This window comes from Salvelinus namaycush, chromosome 3 (genome assembly GCF_016432855.1).
Source record: "Salvelinus namaycush isolate Seneca chromosome 3, SaNama_1.0, whole genome shotgun sequence".
In the NCBI taxonomy this organism is placed as follows: Eukaryota; Metazoa; Chordata; class Actinopteri; order Salmoniformes; family Salmonidae; genus Salvelinus; species Salvelinus namaycush.
In genome coordinates this window covers 51,603,780-51,631,768 of record NC_052309.1, presented here as the reverse complement: position 1 = coordinate 51,631,768, position 27,989 = coordinate 51,603,780, and the positions used below count along the sequence as shown (strand labels likewise).

The 27,989-nt window shown below is 42.3% G+C and overlaps 1 protein-coding gene across 1 annotated transcript; it reads left to right on the top strand.

Moving 5' to 3' along the window:
• Positions 1 to 570: 570 nt before the first annotated feature.
• Positions 571 to 27,592, top strand: LOC120032317 (cytoplasmic polyadenylation element-binding protein 4-like). Its single transcript, XM_038978366.1, has 9 exons — positions 571 to 968; positions 1,800 to 2,954; positions 11,312 to 11,402; positions 20,201 to 20,371; positions 21,053 to 21,142; positions 21,414 to 21,532; positions 21,859 to 21,973; positions 22,308 to 22,489; positions 23,592 to 27,592. Exons 2-9 carry the CDS (start codon positions 1,845 to 1,847, stop codon positions 23,817 to 23,819), a joined length of 2,106 nt encoding a protein of 701 aa, XP_038834294.1. The 5' UTR covers positions 571 to 968; positions 1,800 to 1,844; the 3' UTR covers positions 23,820 to 27,592.
• Positions 27,593 to 27,989: the final 397 nt, after the last annotated feature.

Here is a 27,989-nt window from a genome sequence, read left to right as displayed (position 1 = left end):
TGGATTTAACTAGTGACATCAGTAAGGGATCATCACTTTCACCTGGATTCACCTGGTCAGTGTCATGGAAAGAGCAGGTGTTCCTAATGTTTTGTACCCTGTGTATATGCATCTAAGAGTAAGGTAGGACTGTCACTATATCATCATAACTACAGCCTGGTCAATGCTTTAATTCTGCTCAGGATCCATACCATTCACCTTTTTCAATCTTTCTGTAGGAGGCTCATGACATGGTTGCATAAGATACCGTGCATGGAATGCAATTTCAGCTGGATCTCATCTCTCACGATTCAACCCTACTAGGTGGAGACTTGGCGTGAAGAGAATATGCATATCACGTTAAAGACCTTAAAAGGCGGACACATCTTTCGCATGTGCGCCTTATTTGGAAAAAATGGGTGAGGCTACTTTTTGTATGACCAATTACACGACGCTGTCTCACGAGGTGTGGGTGGTGTCACGAATTGAGGCGAGGCTCTCAGCCATCCGTGGGAGGGCTTTAAGAAGGGGGCAGAGCTCTAACCGGAAGTGTCTTGCGGATGAGAACCTTGTCATTTGGCTACGGTCGGTTCTGAGGAGAGGTAGAGCTACGGCGAAGAAACACAGGAACAAGTCAGTTGACTAGAGAAACATTTGAAATCATTTAAACAATGAAACCGACCGAATAAGCCACTACACTTAACTAGTATTGAATTAGTTGTATATATTTAATTCAATTACGTATTTTTTTTTTTATACAGTCAAGGTTAGCGCTCTCCAGAGAGGGTTGTGTCATTGATCAGGCAGGACACGTCAGGAGAGAGAGAAAAGCTGTTTAGCCATAGCTACTGTATGAGCGAAAGGCATAGAAAGACCATATCGCTTGAGTCATAAACTTTCTTTTCATTATTTTATCTGACACATCGAGGTTGCAGGTTAACTACAGGACGGATCGAGTCATCGCTTGGATCAAGGGTAGCGACCAAAAGGTGAAAAAGGGATTTTATGATCGATGTTTGCAGCGTCGCTTTAGCCAGATTATTCAGAAGTTAGCTAGCTAGCATCTACGACTATCGACTTGATAATATCCGTTTCATATTTTGCCTAAAACAACCAGAAACTATATAAATAAAGAGATGGCTAACGCGTTAGCTAGCTACGTCATAAGTTTTATGTAATTAAAGGGTCGAGTCCAAATAGCACCCACACAGGGAATAGGCTTTGACAGCTGTCACGCAAGGTCGCTTGTCTGTCATATTTTCGTTATAAATTTACCTAGCTAGATACATTTTCCAAATACTCTTGAATAATACTATTGCAACTATACAGCTAATTGCGCCTGTTATCGACAAAATGCTAGCTATTAAGTTAGTTGGACTTAGAAATGTTGGATCAACTGTCGACTGTCCGAAATAGCAGGCTAACGTTTACTAGCTAGGTAGGCTAGCTTTCCGAGTTGCTAGCAAATTGGCTAGCTGCTAGCGCGTAACATATTCGGACTGTGGCAACGTCACGAGCCTGTAGTTAAATATGTTGCTAGCTAAACAGCTAGCATGCAAACAAAATAGTTAACTACAGGGAACTGATGTGGCAGAGAAACATGTCTCGTTAGTAAGGTTGTTATATTGACAGCTATTCTCGGCAGACGTTAGCTGAGTATAGCTAGCTAACTGTTATTCGACTAGCAAGATGGTTAGCAACAGAAAATTAGAACGCTGGAGTGCTATCAATGTCCTGTCTGATTTCTCTATCGGCCTGATTCTCATTTACAAACATTGAAATAATAACGGGTGTATTTTGTTTTTCCCCCCTCTCTTTAGGACCTAAAGATCAAGGGATAGCAGATATTGTGTGTGGGAAAACAAATGGGGGATTACGGGTTTGGAGTCTTAGTGCAAAATAACACTGGCAACAAGTCTGCTTTCCCAGTTAGAATTCATCCACATCTGCAACCTCCACACCATCATCAGAATGCGTCTCAAAGCCCTGGTGCTTTTATAAACAGTACCACAGCTGGTAATGGCAGTAACAATGGGTCACCTTGGCTGTTTTCAGCCACAGCTGCCCACAGCAGCATGCAAGATGAAATTCTTGGGTCAGAAAAGCCCAAAGCCCAGCAACAGGAAATGCAAGAAACGCAAGAAAAACAGCTACTATCCCCTGGCCACCCGGAGTCTGGAATCGTATCTGAGTTAGAGAAGGCGAGGTCAGAGGAGAACAAGGTGGAGGGCGGCCCCTCTGAGGGTAGCAATGGAAAAGAGAAGCTGCGCCTCGAGTCCCCAGTACTGACAGGCTTCGACTACCAAGAGACATCAGGTCTTGGGACTCCGTGCCAGTCCAGTACCTCCTCGTCCCTGACTGGCTTCAACAACTGGTCAGCTGCTATTTCCCAGACCCCCTCCACCATCATCAACGAGGATGTCAGCTTCTTTAACCCAGCTGCCTCTGCTAATAACGGGCCCCTCCTGTTCCAGAATTTCTCCCACCATGTCAGCCCAGGCTTCGGAGGAAACTTCTCTCCCCAGATTGGACCCATCTCCCAGCACCATCCCCCACACCCCCACTTTCAGCATCCCCACAACCAGCACCAACAGCACCGAAGGTCCCCAGCCAGCCCCCACCCGCCTCCCTTCCCCCATAGGAATGCTGCCTTTAGCCAGTTGCCGCATTTGTCCAATAACCTGAATAAGCCCCCGTCACCTTGGGGTAGCTACCAAAGCCCTTCTCCCTCCCCCTCCTCCACCTCCTGGAGCCCCGGTGGGGGCTATGGTGGCTGGGGAGGCTCCCAGGGGCGTGAGTACCGTCGGGGCCTCAATGGAGGCATGACTCCCCTGAACTCAATCTCCCCATTGAAGAAGACCTTCCCCAACAACCACGTGCCGTCGCAGAAGTACTCCCGCACCAGCCCCGGCTTCAACCCCAAGTCCTGGATGGACGAGAGTGTGAGCAGGAGCGAGAACATCTTCCCCTTCCAGGTCAGTGAATAATTCCCTCTGCTTTTATACCTCTTAATTCTGTAATCATACTTAGAGCCACTCAGCGAGATGTAATTGTGTTTTATGTACCCAAAGGCCCTACTCTCCGTTATATGATGAATTTTCACGATATTAATGTTAGTCCTATGCTTTAATTGCTAGATACCCCTTATGACTAACATAGCTTTGCCACTGCAGTGATGGGTGCCACGTATATGAGATAGCCTAGAACAAATCAGATATTTTTCTTCATCCAGAGAACACGCGGTAGAGAAATGGATGGAGCATCAATTACCCATCTTCCCGTGAAATAGTGATTTTAACATTACAGGGCTAATAATAACCCAAGACTACCGGTCTACGCCGTCTTTATAATGCAGTCTCATTTTTAATGCAATTTGATAGCACACAATTAAGATGACTTAGATAACAGTGTTATGTGCAGAGAACACTGATAGGATTGATGGAAAGGGCATGGAGGTTATTTTATTGATTAAGCACCGGGGTGTCTGTTGGGTGAAGGTGGGTGCGGGGGTTGGGCTGATATAAACATGTGCTGGAAGGCCTGATTTGAAGGCTTTGAGGATCTCCTTCCCCCCCAGAAGTGCTGCATCAGCCATGATGCCATACCGACCATGATACATATTGCTAATAGCCTAGCTACTATGTTACTATATCACACAGCAGTGCTGTGCCCTTGTTGGTTTATAATCACCCTGTGTAGCTCAGGCTAGCTCGATTATGACACTCTGCCTTCTAAATGCATTGGGGGTAGAGGGCTAGATTGGGGGTTTTAGTTTCCCTTATGCAGGCTGTAATATTTAAATTTGTCTTTTCCAGAGGCTGAATATTCTCACACGTTAGGTTGGGCTGATCGGCAGTTCAGGATGCAGAGCGTTGAATAGAGACTGTCAGAATGAAGTTGTGGTCTTAAAATCCATTGGAAATGAAGTTGAATTCTCTGCAATGGTCTCTATATTCAACGGTTGAGTAGAGAAAGGACAGGCTACTTTTGTGTGACTGGACCGAGGGATCTGTTTTGGATCAAAATGCAGTATAGTAGGCTAAGGTTAGCTGTTTGAAAGTGCTGTTGATTTATTCAATTTCTACTGTGCAATCATGTTTAGTCACACTAGGCTAACTCTCATGGTTGTGTTCTATTTTGAGTTTCCTCAGCAGTGGTGGCAAGGTTGGTGGGGGTGAGTGCATTGCTACTAACGTTAGCGCAATGACATGCTAGCTGTTCCCATCGACTTCCAATTATTGAGCCAACGACTATCCAATTAAAAGCACATCTCGGCAATTTTTAGAAATATATATATACTATTTTTGTGGCGTTGGTAACAATGGTCGGTCACCGCCACTAAATTAATTTCGGGGAAACACAGATTTTTGTAGTAAGGACATTACTAGGACTACTAGGTTTCCTGTTTGTCTCTGTCCCTGACCAAGCAATGTTTTCAGCTTAAAGTGGACAGCGATTGTGAACACAAGCCCATTTCCATGGATCACATGCCTTTCTCGTGTGACTGCCAGGCATTTCCAAATGGCTCCACATAGTTTCCATTTTATCACAGAGGCAACATGTAGATGTTGTCCCCCGTTTGTTCACTCCCTATTCATTCTTAACCACTCACCTGTTTTAAAATAATAGATTGCAGCAGCCTATAGGCTCATCAATTTCCTTTGTTAATGTTAATCAACACTGGATGTCTGTTTGTAGCCTATTTTAAAGGAGGCTTCAGTAATTGTTTAGGTGTATGCCTTAGGGACTTAACTAGTTACATTGATAACATTGATGTGATACCCATCTCTTAGTCAAAGCTTAATGGCGCTGTAAGTTTCAATAGGCCTCCTGTATCTCAGCCTAGAATATCTCATGTTTGGTATGAAGGCAGAGGCGGTGGGGTAGGAGAGCACGGGTTCCATGCAAGCTGACACAGGTGAGGCGTTCACGATTAGGCTAACTAGCAGCTTAGGGAGAAAATAAGAGAAGGGAGGTGCTGCTCCCACTCAGGGGAGAACAAAAACGGGCAACAAAAGGTTTGTCGAGACAATGGTGCTAAAAACAAAAGGCCCCTCCTTTTTATTTAGATGTGATGTGCATCCTGTGATGGCCTTGGGCTGTGCTGCTGATCACAGATCAGTTCTGTACTGGGCAACCTAGACTACTGTAGGAAGGCTGTTTGTTTTGCTGGCTAGGCCACTGTACTCTGTTTGTTTCTGTATTAGAGTAGCTTTTGTCATTGGGTGCAGGTGCCCATGACAAATAGTCGTCTGTTGCCTAGGTCCAGTGTCATCTTTCAGGGATTAGTGACTGTGCCTCCCAGAGAGGGATGTCATGATGATATTATACAACGTGGACGAACACACACACACCAGTATCATCTCTCATGATATTCTTTCAACGATTGTACATAGGAGACAGTTTGTGTGAAGGGCCCTGGTCCCTACTATACTGCCTTTGGGTATGGTACTAGAGCTGTGTTATTAGGCCTCTCTGCACTGAGGCAAAGCAGGTCTTTCACTTTTTAAAACCCAAACTTCCTCGTAGCCCTGTGTAAGCTGCTCTACAGCCTTCCGTGACTGGGAGGAACAGGGCCTGCTGCCCGGTAACATGCCTTTTGGATTTGGGGCTGGGCAGGCACCCAAAGGGCCACATTAGCAATCTACGTGGGAAGTTGTTAGTAGATGTAGGTTATGGTATTCTGGTTAGCTAGTTTAAATGAAGGACATACAATTGCTTGAATGTATAACAGCTCCAAATCAGAATTGAGATTATCATAATCATTTATTTTTTTCATTGAACCATACAATATATATTGATGCCCTAATAGAATTATGGGGACATTGGGCTGTGCACAAGGACCTTATTGGATGGTGATTGCATTGTCCTTGTATACAAGGCTGAACGTTTTGAATCTGGAATTAATTTAATATTTTCTCATTTGAAAGAGATTCATAAATCCTGATTGAATAGGTATGACTGAAATACCTGTAAGTCATTAGTTTATAGTAGACCTTGCTGCTTTGTGTTTTTACAATCTATAAAGCATTACGAACATTCCAATTAGTCTGATATCCATTGGGTCACATTTAGAGGTCGACCAATTATGATTTTTCAAAACCGATACCGATTATTGGAGGACCAAAAAAAGCCGATACCGATTAATCGGCCAATAAAAAAATAAAAAATAATAATAAAAAAAAATAATCCTTTTTTAAAAATATATATATATATTTTTTTGTAATAATGACAATTACAACAATACTGAATTAACACGTATTATATTAAGTTAAAATAAATCAATAAAATCAATTTAGCCTCAAATAAATAATGAAACATGTTCAATTTGGTTTAAATAATGCAAAAACAATGTGCCATGTAAGAAAGCTAACGTTTAAGTTCCTTGCTCAGAACATGAGAACATATGAAAGCTGGTGGTTCCTTTGAACATGAGTCTTCAATATTCCCAGGTAAGAAGTTTTAGGTTGTAGGAATTATAGGACTATTTCTCTCTATACCATTTGTATTTCATATACTTTTGAATATTGGATGTTCTTATAGGCACTTTAGTATTGCCAGTGTAACAGTATAGCTTCCGTCCCTCTCCTCGCTCCTACCTGGGCTCGAACCAGGAACACATCGACAACAGCCACCCTCGAAGCAGCTTTACCCATGCAGATCAAGGGGAACAACTACTCCAAGTCTCAGAGCGAGTGATGTTTGAAACGCTATTAGCGCTCACCCCGCTAACTAGCTAGCCGTTTCACATCGGTTACACCAGCCTAATCTCGGGAGTTGATAGGCTTGAAGTCATAAACAGCAGAGCTGCTGGCAAAACGCACGAAAGTGCTGTTTGAATGAATGCTTACGAGCCTGCTGGTGCCCACCATCGCTCAGTCAGACTGCTCTATCAAATCATAGACTTAATTATAACATATATAACACAGAAATACGAGCCTTAGGTCATTAATATGGTCGAATCCGGAAACTATCATCTCGAAAACAAAACATTTATTTTTTCAGTGAAATACGGAACCCTTCCGTATTTTATCTAATGGGTGGCATCCATAAGTCTAAATATTCCTGTTACATTGCACAACCTTCAATGTTATGTCATAATTACGTAAAATTCTGGCAAATTAGTTTGCAACGAGCCAGGCGGCCCAAATTGTTGCATATACCCTGACTCTGTGTGCAATGAACGCAAAAGAAGCGACACAATTTCACCTGGTTAATATTGCCTGCTAACCTGGATTTCTTTTAGCTAAATATGCAGGTTTAAAAATATATACTTCTGTGTATTGATTTTAAGAAAGGCATTGATGTTTATGGTTAGGTACAGTTGTGCAACGATTGTGCTTTTTTCGCAAATGCGCTTTTGTTAAATCATCCCCCGTTTGGCGAAGTTGGCTGTCTTTGTTAGGATGAAATAGTCTTCACACAGTTTGCAACGAGCCAGGCGGCCCAAACTGCTGCATATACCCTGACTCTGTTGCAAGAGAAGTGACACAAAGAAATTCATGTTAGCAGGCAATATTAACTAAATATGCAGGTTTAAAAAGATATACTTGTGTATTGATTTTAAGAAAGGCATTGATGTTTATGGTTAGGTACCTTTTTCGCGAATGCGCACCGCATCGATTATATGCAACGCAGGACACGCTAGATAAACTAGTAATATCATCAACCATGTGTAGTTAACTAGTGATTATGATTGATTGTTTTTTATAAGATAAGTTTAATGCTAGCTAGCAACTTACCTTCTTACTGGATTCACGTAACAGGCAGGCTCCTCGTGGAGTGCAATGAGAGGCAGGTGGTTAGAGCGTTGGACTAGTTAACCGTAAGATTGCAAGATTCAATCCCCGAGCTGACAAGGTAAAAATGTTGTTCTGCCCCTGAACAAGGCAGTTAACCCACCGTTCGTAGGCCGTCATTGAAAATAAGAATGTTCTTAATGGACTTGCCTAGTTAAATAAAGGTGTAAAAAAAAAAATACACATTTCCGATTGTTATGAGAACTAGAAATCGGTCCTAATTAATCGGCCATTCCGATTAATCGGTCGACCTTTAGTCACAATGTGGCAGGATGTCTTGTTGTTCACATCACTGTTGTATCAGTTAAGTGTACTAATGGGAATATGTTTTTGATCGTGTGGACTGGACTGTGTGACTGACTGCTGTTCTGAGGTCAGTTCCAGATTGAATCTTTTGTTCTACTGCTGTAGTAACGAGCCTCATTCATTGTCATTCAACACCTCGTTTATGGCCAGAACACTCTTCCAGCTATTAACATTTTGAGGACATCAGACAATTATGGAATGATCCTATGGCGTTAAATTCTGCAAATGTCCCTGGAATAATGAAATAACCATCAGTGACTAGCGCATAACTGTGTTGTGTTCTATTCGCCCTTCTCCTACCCTTGAATGTCGTTTTTGAAACAGGAAGCATCTTGTGTGTTGTAATGAGAGAGATGAAAGAAATGAGAGCGAGAGAGAAAATAAATGTCAGAAGTGTCACAGGCATTTAACACCCCTTCTCTGATTAGGCTCTGTTGCTGTTCATTAATTACTTTATCACCAAAGTAGATCTGGGTCCCCCGTGGGACCAGTCTGCACCCCATGCCTCCCTAACCAGGCTCTGAGGCTGGATTAATGGGCTTGAGGGTGTTTTAATGTGCAAGGCTTTGAAATACTCTGACCAGCAACACAAAATTCAACAGTGTCAAAGCTGGGCCTCTTATACCTACCTCCCTCCCCCCGTTCCATTCCCTTTTTCATTAGTATAGCTGTGACATTGTAGATTAATGTTGTAGCAGAAACACCCTTAGCATGCCATACTTAATCATTTTGCTCAGGGTGTTTCATCAAGGCCTATTTTAGCAGTGTTCTTCACGTTGGATAGTTTGGCCCTAGCTTCAAGCTCCCAGACACAGGCTCTTTGCCTGGAGAGAGATATTATGATACAAATGGGTTACACTGGTTTGTTCTCCTTCAGTTTCCTTTGTTACACCGGTTTGGTCTCTCCCTCACTGTTTCCCTCGATTCTTTTGTCTCTGTAAGGTGCAACTTTTTTTCCTCATAGTTGGGGTCGGGGGAATTCTTTGATTACATTCCTGTATATGTGCAACTCGCCTATTATGTGGACTAAAGGCGTCGTCATGCTTCAGTTTGGCTGGCGGCTAGCCGAAGTTCGTTAGGCGAACTGAAAGTGTGCTGGCATACTCCCTTAAGCCCTTCTTTTGAAAAAAATGGCAATAGTACTGTTTGGTTATTTTGAGACGCCCTTGCCAGTACACACTACCTCAAAATAGTCCGAATTAATCTAATCTGTCATTCATTTAAAGTTTTTTGCAGTGCGGATCTTAGGATGTAAAACGACTCGTTTTCTAAGATGTTTGCTGCAGTATTTCTCAATGAAAAAATGTGCGTGAATACAAGTCGTCTCGCGTTGAATGACAACAAAGACTTTATTGAACAATCCCTACAGTTCACCAATCACAGACGAAGGGGTGTGGACTTCGGGTCCCGAACTTCTGCTGGCTTCGAGGAAAACATTTTGTTTGCCCAAACAGCCGAAAAAACAAACAAAAATGTCAGTCGCCATAATGTATGCAAAACAACTCTTCTGAAACTGTTTCAACTGGGAAGCATGCGTATGCCTAAAGCCTGACTTTTTATCTTATCTATTTTTTTTTTTTTTTTTTTCAAAGGTTATTGTTGAGCTTGGTAAGGAAGTGCCTTATCTGACCCGTGCACCTTTCTATCTGTGTACCTTGGAGATTAACCAAAATTCTGAGGCTGTGCGATAGACACTGAGGGCCAGGCAGGTTCAGCTGGCCCATGCCATGTGTGCTATTAAGGGCTGTTAATAGGTGTGCACCTAAGTACGTAGCCTGGGCCCTCTAAGCTTCCAGGGATGAGTGTTGCTGCCTGTTCATCAGATGGGTGGAGGTGCGTGAGAAAGGAGGGCAGAACAGATAGTTAATCGCTACGGTTGCCAATCCATTCAGATGCTTAGCAACAACAGCAGCCATGCTTGTGTGTCGTCGTGGTGGCGGCGGAAGGGTTTTACAGGATCTTGCACAATGTCACACCTTTATGGCATATTGTTACTTAGTACTGTACTAGAATTTAATTTGTAATGAGTATTTTTGTATTAATCTCTGGTAGCCTATTTGACTAAGTAGTTCATGTCTCAGCATTGTAGAAAATAAACCACAGTCTACTGGAGCACCAGCCTGCTGGTAATAGTTTGGTTGTCCCTGTCAAGGCCATGGTTGTTAATGTTATCACTTTAAATGGTGGCCATGGAGCATTAAACGCCTGCTTCAATTCCCACCGCCTAGCATAATGTGTATTTTACCTGAAGGTGATAGGATGTTGCGTACATTTTATTCAAAGTATGGATTTTTCAGTAAACGGTATTGAAATTCCTGAAATGGGGCCTGTGTAGAAATCATGGTATTTGATTCCATGACATATGAGACGTGACCATGTCCCGAACACCACATGAGCCTTCATACTAGTGCTTCCCCTGTCATATGACAGCCAGATCTTGTCTGGCCTGGGTTGAAGGATACTGTGAATAATTTCTAGCTCTTGCGCAACAAGCCTCGCATTATCATCAGGTAGGACTTGTCTTGTGTTATTCATGGCTGGCCTCTGGTATGCCATTCAGTAGAGGGGTTTAACCTGCTTGCTGCTCAAGTAATTTTTAGAAATGAGTCGCGACTACCATTGTCATGGGAAGTGTTGAGTGTCCTTTGAAAACCTTCAAGTCAAGGACAGCGAGTGAGAGGCTGCCTTGTTTTAGTAGTAGGCCTCAATATTGTTTCTGTATACAAGTTGAACTGCTGGCTTGAGAACGTGTTTGGTTTAGGTTATGAGCGCTCTCTTATCGCACTGCCACGTCGTGCCCGACTGACTGAAAGAATAGAACATTTCCAGTTTGGTCGTGGTGTCGGCCCTTTTTCATGGTCTGGTGTTTAAAGTTCATCTCAATCATTGCTTGCCTGAGCTTCCTCTGCGTGCACAGTGAGCGTGTTTTTGAGCCGACGACCTGCGTTCTGTACTGAATCATACTTGCAACGAAAATGTGTAGATACAGATTGACTTCTGTAAGAGATAAAGCTATAAAATAATTATAACACTGCAGCAAAAAGTAACGGTCACGATTGCATTTACTTTATTCACAGTATTCTGTATTCCATGCATGAAGTGTGTGTGATGAAAGCCTAATGGAAATTTCATGGCGTCGGACTCCGAATATAGGCCAACAAATGTAACATTTAACCAGCGGCGGCTCCATCCCTCTAAAGCAGAACTCTCATCTATCTTTTACACAGGAGCGCACCAGATCCTTTGATGGCTTCAACATGCACTCCCTGGAGAACTCTCTCATTGACATCATGAGGGCTGAGCAAGATACCCTGAAAGGTAAGATGACAATCACACAACACCAGGATCGCATGTCCGGTCACAAAATTGCTGTTAACGGCCGTATCTTACAGCCTTTGTCCTCCCAAATCTGCTGCAAGGTCATCAAGGACAGCCTTGTCAGACAACTGCTTATTTTGAGTTTTCATTTCAGTGGCCCTAGAGTAGACTAGGAAGTAAGGTGTGGAGGCTTATGTAGGCTATTCTACTGAGATTGCAAATGGACTTATGATTGTGCAGTAGTGGTGTAATGGTACGCATTTGTGTACGGGGACCTCGGTCCGGTAAATGCATAATAATGATATAAATAAATAAAACCCCTAGGCCTATAAGCTATGCCGGGTTGTATGCCATTGCCACTTGAGTAAATCTGAGCTGAAAACAAACATTGGAGGCTATTCCATTAAAGCTACACCTGACCAGATTCACATAGAAATTTGTGTTATAGATCTTTCATTCCTGTTGAAAGCAATTCTAAGAAGTGTGCTATTTCTGTGCTTCCTTTTCTGATATTTTTTTGTTTTTTACTTTCGGTTTTGTACACCAATTTCCAACAGCTGACTATACATTATTTTGGGTTATGGAAAATATATTTCAGTGGTTTAGATGGTACAATGATTCTCTATAGAATGACTGCTTGTTTTGTCACAAACTGAAATTAGGCAACCTATTTAAAATTTTAGCAACCAGGAAATGGTAGAGCGATTTCTGCGTCCTTTTTAATACAACTAGAGCCAATACGCACTTCAAAATGCTAGGCTTTTCTACAGAGGGTGCAAATTGAGGTCTATTCCTGATCTGGCACATCTGCGTGTCACTTTCAGCATTCAACTGTTTGTAAAATGGCTTTCGCAATATTAGGCTTTATTTGTTGAGTGAGAGCCACTGCAATTTGCTAGGTTATTTTTATCAAATGCGCTGTTAAATGTTTTACTGGAATAAAAGTATCCAGTGGTAGCTTAGGCTACTATCTGGCTATAGCCTTCCTCCCGTGTGGCGCAGCTGTCTAAGGCACTGCATCTCAGTGCTAGAGGCGTCACTACAGACCCTGGTTCGATTCCAGCCTGTATCACAACCGGCCCTGATTGGGAGTCCCATAGGGCGGCACACAATTGTCCCAGTGTTCGCAGGGTTTGGCCGGGGTAGGCCGTCATTGTAAATAAGAATTTGTTCTTAACCGACTTGCCTAGTTACATTTTTTAAATAAATAGACCTAATCGGGGCTTATATTTTATTTTGATTGTCCAGGTTCACCATGAGTAATAGTTTTGGTAGTTTTACTTGAAACAATTAATATGGTCATTTTTAGATATACAGAGTGAAGTTGATACTTTCTTAACAGGGACAGCAGTCACTTTTGCTATAGGAAGAGGAGCTCACTCCGAGAAGCTCACATCGCGTCTGACAACTTCCAAAGGGTCCAAAAAATTTATAAAAATGCAAACCCCCCCCCCCGAGCTGATAGTGGGGGTGGTAGTTTCTCTCACGGCTCAGCTCAGGTGCCTACATACCCATACACATTCACACACCACACACAGATCCAGCTCATAAGTTCCATCAGCAGCAGATGCTAATTTACAATGGAAAACGAACGTGTTTGCATCGATTCCTTCCTCTAATTGAACCGTAATGTTGCAATGCCACGGCCCCCACTAGTGCCACCGCCCCCAACTTTGCATTGCATAAGATACGAAAGTCCCATCATTTCAGGTGTGAAGTCAAATGGAACAGACTTGCAGAGATAATCACTGATGGGACTAAGTTTTCCTTCCCAACTCTTCCTTCTCGTTCATAGTTGCCTGTAGTTCCCCATTTGAGGTCGTTGCAGATGGATTTTGAGCAGCTGCCCAACTTAAGTCCATTAGAGCTGTGCGGCTGCACACGTACAATGCCGTGGCGCAGCAGACTGGTGTTGGCAGCAGCTACACTGACCTATAAACGCCAGCACCTCTGAAGGAGCAGACCTCCACAGGTGCCTCTTTCCCTGGCCCAGCCATGGAGCACTTGTGCTGGGTGTGCTGACAGGCCATCTCCGTGGTGCTAGTGATGCAAGGATAATCCTCAGGATTAGTCAGGCTGATCCAGGATGTGGAGGGTGGAGATGTTGTGACGTGGAGGAAGGGACTCCACCACTAATAAAACTGTCTGGATTTTGAATCAGTTTCTAATGATGTAAAGTGAGGCGTTTTAGAGGTCATCTTTGGGGGTTAGCTGCTGGTTGTGTGGGAGGTATTTTCATAGCTGCAGCTAGTGGGGTTTGTTGATTTCGCAGAGTTTAAAAAAATAAATTTTATGGGGCATGTAAATGCAACGCTTGCGACAGTCTCTATAGGTTGTCCGTCTGGTTTGTGACGCAAACATTGCAAACCGGAACGTTCCTTTTGTCAGTCAGTGAGGACAGCCTACTCTTTGGTTTGTTTGGGTAAGGACAGACTGGGTCACGATTGGTTAGAGGGAGTAGCTTAGGCATGGGTTTCTAATGTTTATCTCTTCAGTAGCGTGTGTATTCATTTTTACACCTCCGTATTGAGCTGTTAAACCACACAGTGAAAGTCAACAACTTTGTCACACACAACAGCTCATCACCTCAGGCTCTCTGCCTCTCAGATGATCTCCAATCTAGTTTGTGCCTTTGCTGATTATTGGAATGACGCTCCCAGTGCTGCGTGCCAGCTACAGAGGGCAGAGAAAAACATAATTCTGATGCATTATTTGCCTTGTGAGCAGCAGCAGTTCCTCGCCACTGTCTCCAGGGCAATGTGTTTCTACATTAGAAATATCCACACAGATGCAGGCCCTACTCCGGCTGTGTCCTGACCTTACTGGGTCGCTTTGGGTGAGCTCCAATGGTACCAAAGCAGCACCCCGGCCCCCCCTATCCCTAATTGAAAAGAAGGATCTGACCGTCAAACGTGGACCTCTGTAGAACAGATTAAAAGGAAAGAGGGGAAAAATGGACTGTAGAAGTGGCTTTGAATCGATTCCAGCATTGTCCTCTGCGACTAAAAAGAGCACTCTGTTCTCTGAGAAGTTACAAAATGGTGTGTTGGCTCTGTGTCACCATTGACTGCTGAGCCTGTCCACCAGCCTGTTCGCTCTCTTTGATTGAATAGGTGGAGGGAGGGGAGGGGCTTAGAGAATTTGTGTGACGGAACGGATTTCACCAATCACGGCACTCATCTAGTCCACACAGGAGCCATCTATATAGAGAGTTGGTCAAACAAACAAAGCGAATTATTGTTCCAATTCTAGACATGAAATATTCCCCATGTAATGCTTATGGGGCGTTGACATGGCTGCCATAGAATGTTGAAGTGTCATGTAAATGCATCAACGCTGAAACCTCAATTGCTCAACTCTAAATACGTGGCTCTGGTCCACACCAGTCACAATGGGTTTACTATTACGAGTTTTTCCTCTCATTATCCCCTTCACCAAGGCATCCCAGCATGGCACAGTTCAACACTCAAGTACATTTGGCAGGAGGTCATGGGAGGAACAGGGTGCGCGCAAATGGCTCAGTGTATATTGTATGAGGTGCCAGCGAGCAGGCGGCTGGGCGATGGACTACGTGGGCTAATGTAACCACGGCTCAGTTTGTGTATTGCAGCATATGCTTGTAACTGAATCTCTTAATGATTTATACTCTGTTTCCTCTCACTAGGTCGCCTAGGATTCACACATCCAGGGGGAGATAGTCCTTTGCCCATAAATGATATGTAAATGGTTTTATAGCACTAGTGATCTGATGGCTTTACCCATGCTAGCGGATGGATGGATGGATGGATGGAGGGAGGGAGGGAGGGTGAAACAAGCCATATGTTAATGTAGTCAGCAAGATTGGCAGCACCATGTTTGTGCTTAGCGCGCTCTTGAGGCACCAGTGTGGGTTTGCTGCTCTGTGGACGATTCTTATGCCATTAGTTCTTTAATGATTGATGTGGATTTATTGAATAGTAATCTCTTGTGGACAGATGCACAACACAATTACTGGTGTTGTAGCATCTGTCAACAGACTATGGATTGCAACCAGGTGTGTAGATTTTTCAGCACGGGTAATTACAACAAATCACAATTTCGCAGGTGTAAGCATCATTTGAATTTCGGATGGGACGGGGACATTTGGCCCATAGACTTGCCTGTAACCTCCAAAAAAAGAGGGGGTGGAGCTCCTCGTTCCCCTACCGCTCCTCATTCTAGTATCTTTTCTAACACGTCTCCCCCAGAACTGAATCGTAATTTTTTTTTTGCTCTGGATGTCAGATTAATTGAATAGTGATAGGATTGGAAATCTACGGTAGACTAATTTACCAAATCTACTGCAATCTTGGATCTTTTTGGTAATTAACAGATAATGTATTGTAACTTAAGTAATTTTTACTAGAATAACTTTAAAAAAATGTATTCATAAGCCTCCCAAGTGGTGCAGCGGTCCAAGGCACTTCATCGCAGTGCTTGAGGCGTCACAACAGATCCGGGTTCTATCCCGGGCTGTGCCGCAGCCACCCGGCCTGACCTGGAGAACCATAAGGCGGCGCACAATTTGGTCCGGGTTAGGGGAGGTTTTGTCCGGCCGAGATGTCCTATCCCGCTCTAGCGACTACTGTGGTGGGCCGGGCGCATGCATGCTGACACGGTTGCCAGTTGGACGGTGTTTCCCCCGACACATTGGTGCGACTGGCTTCCGGGTTAAGTGAGCAGTGTGTCAAGAAGCGGTGCGGTTTGGCAGGATCTCGACCTTTGGCACTCGACCTTCGCCTTTCCCGAGTCCGTACGGGACTTGCAGCGATCGGACAAGACTAACTACCAATTGGATATCACGAAATTGGGGCAAAAAAGGGGTAAAGTAGTACAACAACAATGTCATAGTAGTCATTTTTTAAATATTATACCATATTGTCCATGAGTTTCTAGTAGATAGACCATATGGTTCAAGAGAGAATAGCCTAATCAATGAAAAAGCATCTAATCAACAATGGCATTATTTTCTATTAACTCTGTAACTCTTCCAGCTATTGACTTTTTTCACAACTGCCACAAGTTTGGCGCCAACACATTTACAACAAAGACATATTGACGTAGTAAAATAAAAATAAGGGTGTTAAACATTAGTAATAAAAGACATTTCATGCTGAGTCCCTCATTAAATAGCAGTGGAATTCACTAAGTTGATGGTTTATATTTAGGATAATGTTTTACAGCTTTGTCATTCTAATTTCTGTTTTTAAATCATGTTTTGACACAGAGACTCTGGGAGAGACTCCGTGGTGGATCACTGGACTCTCAGTTGCACGTCGGCTTATGCATATCGAAATGCAGTTGAGGAAGCTGTATGTTATATTTTTTGAAATGAACATGTCACCATCTCTAGGCAATGGGTTTCATTCTCAAGTAAGAACACAAATGGGGAGCTTAGTTCTTTCATTGCATAGGCAAGCTATTATTTTACATGTGATAAGGCCACAGAGGGCCAGAGGCTATGCTATTTGCATTCAGCCAGACCTCTAATTTGCCTAGCTATGCAATGAAAGAACTAAGCTCCCCATTTGTGTCCTTACGTGAGAATGAAACCTATTGCCTAAAGATAGTGACATGTTCATTTAAAAAATATAACATACAGCTTCCTCAACTGCATTTTGATATGCATAAGCCGACGTGCAACTGAGAGCCCAGTGATCCACCATGGACTCTCTCCCCGAGTCTCATAGTGTTAGCCTATATTGCTCGGTCATATGGTCAGACAGTGATCAAACCGTACAGATGGTGGTCCTGCATAGATACCATTCAGAGAGTACTAGTCTTAGAGAGGCAGTCACACCAGCTGGTAGTTTCTCTGTGGAATGCACACACGTGTATCAGAGAGCGTGTAAAACCACCCTCCACTGACTTCCTGAAGAGCTGCTCGCCATCTGACCCATGGAAGGGAGTGGGTGCGGGATCCTCATGACACAAGGGCATCCTCTGGCTCTCTCTGCCATGTACTGCTGGGCACTGAGGAGGCAATACAGCACTAATCACGTGTAGGATTTGACTGCAAAGGAGAAGGGCATGTGCTGTGCCTGAAAGAATGAGCATTTCAATGAAACTGTCACTGTTGATGTTCTATGCATTCGTTTGTTCACCTGTCTTGTTTTTACACGCAGCAAGGAATTATGGGAGGAGACGAGGTAAATTTAATCATTTTGGGTTATTCAAGTGGATTATGTTTGTTTGGTTTTACCTTCAAAACTGGCATAGAAAGACCCTGTCTTTTGCAGCCATGTCCAGTGTTTATGAAGGGGGACCGTATGTGTTTGCATGTAGTTGTCATGCTTCATTGTTGGTCTGTGGTGTTGTGGTTGTCAGCATTACATTTGTTTGTGTACAGAGCGAGACACACAGACACACACGTCAAGCAGTGACCACAAGCCGGCCCCCGCCCAGTAGCGTGCCCTGTACTTTAGTCACTGTCACTAGACGGCTACCACCCAGTTAGTCTACAATGCACCTTAGAGGCTGCTGCCCTATGGAATACTGGTCACTTAAATAATGTGTACATACTGTTTTACCCACTTCATATGTGTACACTGTATTCTAGTCAAGGCCTATCCTATTTAACTGTTGCTGCACGTGTACTATTATTCAGGTATACTACATATTCTATCCATATAGTGTCCATATTGTCTATACATCCCATCACATATACAGTACCAGTCAAGTTTGGACAAACCTACTCATTCAAGGGTTTATATATATATATATATTTTTTTTTACATTATAGAATAATAGTGAAGACATCCAAACTATGAAATAACGTAGTAACCAAAAAAGTGTTCAAAGTAGCCAACCTTTGCCTTGACAGCTTGCACACTTTTGGCATTCTCTCAACCAGCTTCACCTGGAATGTTTTTCCAACAGTCTTGAATGATTTCCCATATATGTTGAGCACTTGTTGGCTGCTTTTCCTTCACTCTGTGGTCTAACTCATCCCAAACCATTTCAATTGGGTTGAGATCGGGTGACTGTGGAGGCCAGGTCATCTGATGCAGCACTCCATCACTCTCCTTGGTCAAATAGCCCTTACACAGCCTGGAGGTGTGTTGGGTCATTGTCCTGTTGAATAACAAATGATAGTCCCACTAAGCGCAAACCAGACGGGATGGAGTATCGCTGTGGTAGCCATGCTGGTTAAGTGTGCCTTGAATTCTAAATAAAACACTGACAGTGTCACCAGCAAAGCACCCCCACGCCATCACACCTCCTCCTCCATGCTTCACGGTGGGAACCACACATGTAGAGATCATCCATTCACCTACTCTGCGTCTCACAAAGACACGGTTGGAACCAAAAATCTCAAATTTGGACTCATCAGACCACTGGTCTAATGTCCGTTGCTTGTGTTTCTTGGCCCAAGCAAGTCTCATCTTATTATTGGTGTCATTTAGTAAAGTTTCTTTGGAGAAATTCGGCCATGAAGGCCTTTTTTACACATTCTCCTCTGAACAGTTGAGACGTGTCTCTTACTTGAAATCTGTGAAGCACTTATTTAGGCTGCATTTCTGATGCTGGTAACTCTAATGAACATGTCCTCTGCAGAAGACGTAACTCTGGATCTTCCCTTCCTGTGGCGGTCCTCATGAGAGTCAGTTTCATCATAGCACTTGATGGTTTTTTGCAACTGCACTTGAATAAACTTTCAAAGTTCTTGAAATGTTTAGCATTGACTGACCTTCATGTCTTAAAGTAATGATGGACTGTTTCTCTTTGCTTATTTGAGCTGTTCTTGCCATATGTACTTTTACCCTATTTGGTAAAAGTCCATCTTCTGTATACCACCCCTACCTTGTCACAACACAACTGATTGGCTCAAACTCATTAAGGAATTTAACTTTTAACAAGGCACAACTGATAATTGAAATGCATTCCAGGTGACTACCTCACGAAGCCGGTTGAGAGAATGCCAAGAATGTGCATTTGTGGTTACTGCATGATTCCATATGTTATTTCATAGTTTTGATGTCTTCACTATTCTACAATGTAGAAATAGTTAAAATAAAGAAACCCTTGAATGAGTAGGTGTATCCAAACTTTGTGTGTATTTTTATATTACATTATTTTACTTTTAGTTTTGTGTGAATTGTTAGATACTACTTCACTGTCAGCGCTAGGAACACAAGCATTTCGCTACACCCGCAATAACATCTGCTAAATATGTGTATGTGACCAATAAAATTTTATTAGATTTTGACACAATACACACAGTGTACAGACTCAGGGGTAACTCTCTCACGTAAAGCTGCTCAGCTCTGGTTTCCGTCACTTGGTTAGGAATAAGGCTGGGGTGGCTCCAGGACACGCGGCCGGGAACAATATTTTAGGCCTGCACGGCCTCTGCTGCTTCCATGGGCTTGGCTGCAGGCGCTCATGTGGGTGGGTGTGTGGACTGTGTGTTTTGAGCTGAAACTGGGGGGTGGCTGGTGTAGTTCTGTGCTGGGGGACGGATGTGGAGAACGGGAGATTGATTAGTATCCCTGGCTCAGTCCCTCTTAACACAGCTCAGCAGGGCCTTATTGTAGCATTGTTTCTGGCACTCAATGATTCATGTCAGATGAACTACTGGAAAATGGGCACGTTGTTGTAGCTAAAATTGCTAGACCATACCTAACCATGCAATGATATCCCCCCACTCAACTCAGGTTGATGATAAACCTAGGAAATAAACCGAATGAGTATTGATCTTTTTGTTGTTGTATCAGTTGTGTTTAGTCATGCTATCCTCTGTTATTGGCTGACTGCGTTGTCTGCGATCCTCTCCTCAGTCCATTCTTCCCTGTTCCCCATGGAGGATGGTTTCCCTGACGACGAGCGCGGCGAGCAGAGCCTGCCTGGCCTAGGCTCGCCCCACTGCTTCCCCCACCAGAACGGGGAGCGAGTGGAGCGCTACTCACGCAAGGTCTTCGTTGGAGGTCTCCCCCCTGATATTGATGAAGGTAACCTTTTAAAAAAATAATAATTTAAAAAATATATATAAAAACATCTTCACTGAACACCACTGCTGACGACGGTTACGTGGGTGGAGGCAATGAACTGTGAACACAAGGATGATACTGGACTGGACACCTGGTTGATGGGGTGGAGGTTTAGAACGTGCATGTCTTCATGGGCTGTAGTCTAGGGTTACACGACGGATGTTGAAGATGTCTCCCTTTTGGGACCCATTTCTGCCGTAAGAGCAGCGATGCGTAGTGAAAGTCTCTTGTCATTTTTCTCACTGCATAACACAACATCTTGTGTTATTTTGTTCAGTTTCTGCCCGGTTCTTATTGCTTCCTGAGGGTTTTGGCTCTTAAGTAGGCATAGTTGTAGTACATTCTCTGTGTATTTTTTTCGAATAAGGAGTGGAGGACATCTCGTGTCAGATTGGTGTTGCTGGCGGGGGACTAGAGAACAGCTGAGGCCCTGCTTGTTTTCTTGATGCTACCATCTGCTCTGCTTTATTCTCCTTGTTTACCGTTACAATCTACACCCAACGTAGTAGGGACTCACATATCCCTGTAGTCTACACCACTAAGAACAGGCATCTGATGTTACACACATGCACCATATCACAGTATAACCACTGTGAAGCAATAATTGAATGTTTTTTTTTTCTTTTCTTTTTCGCCTTTTAGATGAGATAACGGCTAGTTTCCGTCGCTTTGGACACCTCTTTGTGGACTGGCCTCACAAGGCAGAGAGCAAATCGTACTTTCCCCCGAAAGGTGAGTCGCGTTTTAAGTCAACCTACTGCTACTGCCCTTATCGTCAGCCACATACGGCATTGCCATCAAAATGTACTATCAGAATTTACTATTGAGGCCTAAATAGTCTAAAATATTAAAACAAACTCACGAGCAGAGCGGTCTTACCGTTGACAGTCATTTCCAGCAGCAGACAAGAGAATGAAACAGCAGAGGTAAGTCCTCTAGTAATCTCTGTGACGTTGTTCCGTGTAGGTGGTTTGAGTGACCTTGTCCTCCATTTGCTCTGTAGGTTATGCCTTCCTGCTGTTCCAGGATGAGAGCTCTGTGCAGGCCCTGATCGAGGCCTGTATTGAAGAGGACGGCAAGCTCTACCTGTGTGTGTCCAGCCCCACCATCAAAGACAAGCCGGTGAGCGGATTGCCCCATCACCCATCTGCTATTATCTTCTCTCCCCTTCTCTCATACTATTGTGAAAGGTATCAAGACGCAGCGCCACAGCAGCGTTTTACGGCTTCATTTATTATTTAGTGAGCCCATTATCTAGTGAGCCCATGAATGGGCTGACACTTGGTCAGCCCATTCAGTGGCTGACCAAGTGAATAACCAAGCAGCCACCCTTCTTTGTGGAATTGGCTTTCCATCATTACAAGCGTAACATGGTAGACATGACAAACGTTAAGACGTAACATGTTGTGATACATACGTCTCCCTGTGTGTGTGTGTGTGTGTAACAGGTCCAGATCCGCCCCTGGAACCTGAACGACAGTGACTTTGTGATGGACGGCTCCCAGCCTCTGGACCCCAGGAAGACCATATTTGTGGGTGGGGTGCCACGCCCTCTCCGTGCAGGTAACCTATTGACCCTAGTCCACACTCCCATTGGCACTTTAGTCCTGGGCTGTGTTCCAAATGGCACCATATAGTGCACTACTTTTGACTAGGGGCCCATAGAGAATTTGGGATGCAGCCCCTAGCTCCTCTATGGTATATTAAAACCGGTTAGATGAGCGTCGCATTTCATCACATCAGCATGTGTGTAATGGGGGGAGAAGGGAGGACTTTCGTACAGCTATTTGGAATATTATGGCCAAGTTCGGAATGTCACATTAAATCTATGAGGCTAGATCCTGGAACTGTGCTGCATTTGAACCCATCTGTAACCTGTGTTTCCCTCTTTTCACAGTGGAGCTAGCAATGATCATGGACAGGCTGTATGGAGGGGTGTGCTACGCCGGTATCGACACAGACCCCGAGCTCAAGTACCCCAAGGGAGCAGGGCGGGTCGCCTTCTCTAATCAGCAGAGCTACATTGCTGCTATCAGCGCTCGTTTTGTCCAACTGCAGCATGGAGAAATCGATAAACGGGTTAGTGAAGACTTTTTGTTTTTTCTCTCTTTCTCTCTCAGGAAATTGCAGCATTACACACACAAATATGCGGAAGGACAGAAATGTTGTACAAAACAGATAATAGGCTCTTGTCTCCTGTCTTTTAAAAGGACAAATTGTTCTTTATTGTTCTGGTTTTAAAAGATTAAAGCAAAATGTTTGTTGGCATTTTGACTGTGGCATACGAAGACAGAAAACAAATGCCTTGTACCGTTAACCAGCTGCCTCCTGCAGAAAAATTTGGCTATTTCACTCGGTCAAACTGGAATAATTGTTTGCAAATTAGTATGTGCCAAGCCAACATGTCTCTATTTTTGTAGTGACTTGAGAATTTTTGTAGATAAAATGTTTTTGTAAAAAGGATGACGTGCGTAATGTCAGTACAATGATGTGTTGTGTGTTAAATCTTTGAAGATACACTATATATCTATATACAAAAATATGTGGACACCCTTCAAATTAGTGGATTCAGCTATTTCAGCCATAGCCATAGCCATTGCTGACAGGTGTATTAAATCGAGCACACAGCCATGCAGTCTCCGTAGACAAACATTGTCAGTAGAATGGCCTTACTGAAGACCTCAGTGACTTTCAACTTTGGACTCTGGAGCAGTGGAAATGGGTTCTCTGGAGTGATGAATCACGCTTCACCATCTGGCAGTCCAACGGACGAATCTGGATTTGGCGGATGCCAGGAGAACGCTACCTGCTCGAATGCATTGTGCCAACTGTAATGTTTGGTGGAGGAGGAATAATTGTCTGGGGGTGTTGTCATGTTTCGGGCTAGGCCCCTTAGTTCCAGTGAAGGGAATCTTAATGCTACAGCATACAATTACATTCTAGTCGATTCTGTGCTTCCAACTTTGTGGCAACAGTTTGGGGAGGTCCATACAGAAATGGGTTGTTGAGATCGTTGTGGATGAGTTGGAACGCCGACTGAGAGCCAGGCCTAATCGCCCAACATCAGTGCCTGACCTCACTAATGGGTGATGTAGTGTACATTAATGTAAATGAATCCTAGCTTTATTCTTTAGTGGGTGTCTGACAGATGGTTCTCTCCTCTCTCTATCTCTCTTTACAGGTGGAAGTGAAGCCATACGTCCTGGACGACCAGCTGTGTGATGAGTGTCAGGGAACCCGGTGTGGGGGCAAGTTTGCCCCCTTCTTCTGCGCCAACGTCACCTGCCTTCAGTATTACTGTGAATACTGCTGGGCGGCCATTCACTCACGCGCCGGCCGGGAGTTCCACAAGCCACTGGTAAAGGAAGGAGGGGACCGGCCTAGGCACATCTCCTTCCGCTGGAACTGACTGACACACAGAGAAAGAGGCAGAGGGGGGAGTAGGAGTCGCAAATCATTGTACAAATAAATGCACTTTTCAGTTGCTGGTTACTTTTTAGCTCTAATTTGAAAAAAATGTTTAATTTTAAATTCATATTTATTTTAAAGATGAGAAACTGGAATTATATCCAGATATGTCAAGGAAGGAAAAGAAAATGTTTAAATCCCATTCTTTACTTTCTCCAGTTGATTTTATATTTTATTAGTGCATATAGACATAAAAAAAAAAGGGCTTTCAATTCTCACTTTGCTATCCAATTTGGCGTGTCATTGACCATGAATTTCAAAGCAGTATGTTCAGTTGTAATTCAGAGCAAATGTGAATATAAAAGGTGTCGCTAAAGAAGAGTGCACTTATTTATTTACTTTAGAGTGCAGATGATTCAGTATAAAATCCCAGTAGTTTAACCAAAGCTTAATCTCAATTGGTTTGAAAAAGAAACGACTACAGATCAAATGTTTGAAATAATGTTTTAAGACCATGCTAATATTTGATGTTACTTGACAAGATCGATTTCACAACAGGCGTTTGAGTTTGATCTCCATTTTGACATGCAAAAACTAATACCTCAAGCTTAGCTGCTAATGTGCCGAATAAGTTAAAGAAAAGAAGCTGGTCTCCACCTTTCCCTTAGGACCACAATCAAAGGGAAACGGCATCAGCGAAAAGGCACACTTTTCTAGACACTGCTTTGTCACTTCCTTATTTTTGTAATCCAACCAGGGTTGTAGTAAGAATGAACAGAGCATCTTATTGAGGAATGTATGGCGTTGGAGGTCCCAGAGGCCCTGAGTGCTGGCCGGTGTCGGGATGATAATAAGTGAACCCCCCTCTCTGTGTCTGTGGTCTTGCTAGCTCGGAGAGGAGGAGGGGCTAGGGTCTAGTTCTCATCAGGGCTGCATGTGAGCAGAAAGCCCTGTTTTTTTTTTTTTTTTTTTTTCATTTATTATTATTAATGCAGGTGTGCAAATCTCCCAAGCCTTTATCCACAATCCTATTTTGTTTTTAACCCCCCTTAAAAAAAGAGAAATTAATTAGAAAAGTCGGGGGTTGTCATCAACACACATTTACACCTAGAGGAGTTGATATAGCTAGAACAGCGACCTCTTTTCCTGTGCCAGCCGAGCTAACTCAGCCAGTGTTTTAAGCATAAATGAAGATACTCCATGTAATGTGCTCTACTATGTGCGTCCCACATGCAGTTCATTCACTCAAGACTGCAATAAAGAGTTTATACCTAGACGCTTTAGGGAAGCAAAGACGGCTGTGCAGTAGTGAGTAATACTAGCTCATTTCTTCTAAACATTTTTTAAAGAGTTTTCATTTTCGTTTTTATATAATTTCTACCCTTTCCTTACGAATACCAGATGGACACCAGTAAACCAAAGATTGGCCTTGAATAGATAACAGTGCAGTCAAAATCCAGGAAAACATTAGTGAAAACAACTGGATTTATTGAGCTTACAAGCACCCAGGCCTTTTCACCAGTCAATCCGCTCATTTCCAAAGGTCAAAATGGAGAAGCTTCTTGCTAGGCAGTTGTGTAACTTGGATAGATCTGCAAAAGGTTTGGAAATGTAACACAAAAAGCTAAACAAAGACTCACAGTTGGTCTGGTTAATATAGTCATACAGTATCTGAATCTACTAGCGTTAAATATGTCAGGGAGTAAGTGCTGAAATATAACTTAATACACTAGTGAAATACGTATCCTTGTGTTGGCTTGATGGTGTGCTAATGCACCAGTTCTGCACCATGAATTTAGCTTGGGTGTGGTGGGTGAACATTTTAGAAGTTAAAAACCCTTTTTGAAGAATTTGCTGTTAATGAGAAAAAGATTATTTTATACATGGCCTGCTGATTTTTGGTACAGTGTTTTCTAGCTAAATTATTTTGTCATGCACATATAAACATTTATTATGCACTACTTTTCTAAACATTTTTTTCAACAGTCATTTTAGGCACATTTTTTCACAAATGGGAAAACTCCTTTTTGCAATACCTCAATTTTTCACATTGTGAAAGGTAGCTTTTGTACTTTTGTTACTGAGAGATCTGCATATATGGAAATTTTAATTTAAAGAAAAAAGTTGAGTGATTTCAATATATTATTTTCAATTATGCTTTTTATACATTTCAGTGCTGAGGAATCTTTACAACTAAGTGCACACTTGTGTTGATGCGACTTCAAAACTGCAGAGGAATGATGAAAGTGTATTGCTTAAGGTATTAGATCTCATACACTAAATGTTTCACAAAAATCTGATCTTAACAGCATGGTGAGAAAAAGTTGTCATTTAAAATGAATGTTTAAAAAAATGGCTATCCTAGTTGGAAAACGGTAACTTCTATTATTTTGGTTTCCTCTCTCCATAGCTGGAATGTAACAATTATAAGGAGAATGCAAATGATGGTTCATAATTAGGCTGAATCTCGTATCACAAGAATGGATGTTTGGTGTTTAGATATTTTAACATTGGAAAATGTATATTCTTGAACTTGCCAACTAGCTCCTATTATAATCCTTAGCATGCATGATAAAAAAAAAAGATAAGTACATGAATTAGCTATTGAAATTAATTGTTGTAGTGCACCAGATGTTTCACAACTTTTAATTTGTTAAGGACACCCCCACACCTCACTCCCCTCCCATGTGTTCATCTCTTTGCCTTCCCCATACTCAGACCTCTGCAGGATGCACAGAAAAATATAAAAGAAAATAAGAAAAAAAAAAACTCTAAAATATATTTTAGCAGTGCAAGACTTGAGCATCTTTTAGGACACTGTTGAAAAGACTTGATAACTCATCTCCACTGTCTGTTGAGGCAAATCAACCTAGTTGGAGGAAGGGGAACATTAAGACTTGAATGTGGTAAATGTTGCAAGTTAACTTCGAGTTGTTATGTGCAATACTTTTTTTGAACTTTTTTCCAGAATAAGACTTTGCAATGTAATTCTTTAATGCCGTTTTTAATTGCAGACATTTAAAGAAGATGTTAATATGTTTTTCACAGTCATTTTCTACTGTTATTGTAATCCTTTTCATGCTGGTGTTTGTAAAAAAGAAAAGAAAAAGAAATCAAACTATTTGTACTAATATAAATAATTGAAGTTATTTTTTAAAACATTTAAAGGTTTTGTGCTCATTTGCTTAATTTGTTTATTTCAAGCTACTGTGATTGATTGCATTGTAATTATTAGGTCAATAATGTATTTAGCTGTTTATTGGTATATTTTTAATTGGAATGTATAATTTTTTATAATTTTGATCAGATTTTTGTTATATTTTTGAGGTGAAGCTTTTAATATGTTAGTGTCTAGTTTTTACTAATTGCTATATTGTGCTCCACAATATATGGTTCACATTTTCTGAAGGAAATAAATATTTAAATATTGGTCTGTTAATGATGTTACTTAATGGCAAAATGTCAATAGTTTTTAACTGTGTATGGGAAGGTTGTATTTATTAATATTTTTTTTTAAACTTAAGATATCACCTTAATTTTTATTGTCATTTCACTTTATAAGTTACTATTTTTGTATTTTCCTTTCAAATTAAGTTATGTAATACAAAATGTCCATATTTCTAGGAGTTGGTCTGTAGAAGTGCTAGTGAAATGAAAAAGAGAAATCTAATGTTATTTAATTGTTTGCAGCCAACTATTTATAACAGTATGCATAACTTTTAAATATTTGTAATGTGAAATGTTGAATGAATAAAACTTAACTGTGACAATAAGGCCCATTGTGTTTTTCTTTGTGTGGACAGTGTATTGTGTTTTCTGTAGATGCTCATTGGTTGCTGCTTTCATAAAGCTAGGCAGCAGCCATTGCTGGGCCCTGGCTGATTAAACCTCTGAATGAATTCAGATATCTTTACTACATACAAGAAAATAAGGTCGCAATGAGTTATGAACGTTATGCTGTGTGTGAGCGAGAGAGGGTGTTAAAATGGCGACCACCAGCAGCTTTTGCAAATGTCGGTATCAGATTAACCATTAATATTTTATGAGCTGTTATTTTGCAACCATTATTTCCTTTTCCAGACTAAGAAGTCAGTGTGTTTGTATGCCAGTCGTTACTGGATCCTTTCAAAGAATGTCACTGTAATGCTACTCGTTCCATGGAGGGCCGGGT

What these genes read in the sequence shown, in the direction of transcription:
- LOC120032317 (XM_038978366.1), top strand. Translation starts at nt 1,845, where the DNA reads ATGGGGGATTACGGGTTTGGAGTCTTAGTGCAAAATAACACTGGCAAC. An exon ending in AGAACATCTTCCCCTTCCAG is followed by an intron (nt 2,955 to 11,311) that starts GTCAGTGAATAA and finishes TCTTTTACACAG; the next exon opens with GAGCGCACCAGATCCTTTGA. An exon ending in ATGGAGAAATCGATAAACGG is followed by an intron (nt 22,490 to 23,591) that starts GTTAGTGAAGAC and finishes CTCTCTTTACAG; the next exon opens with GTGGAAGTGAAGCCATACGT.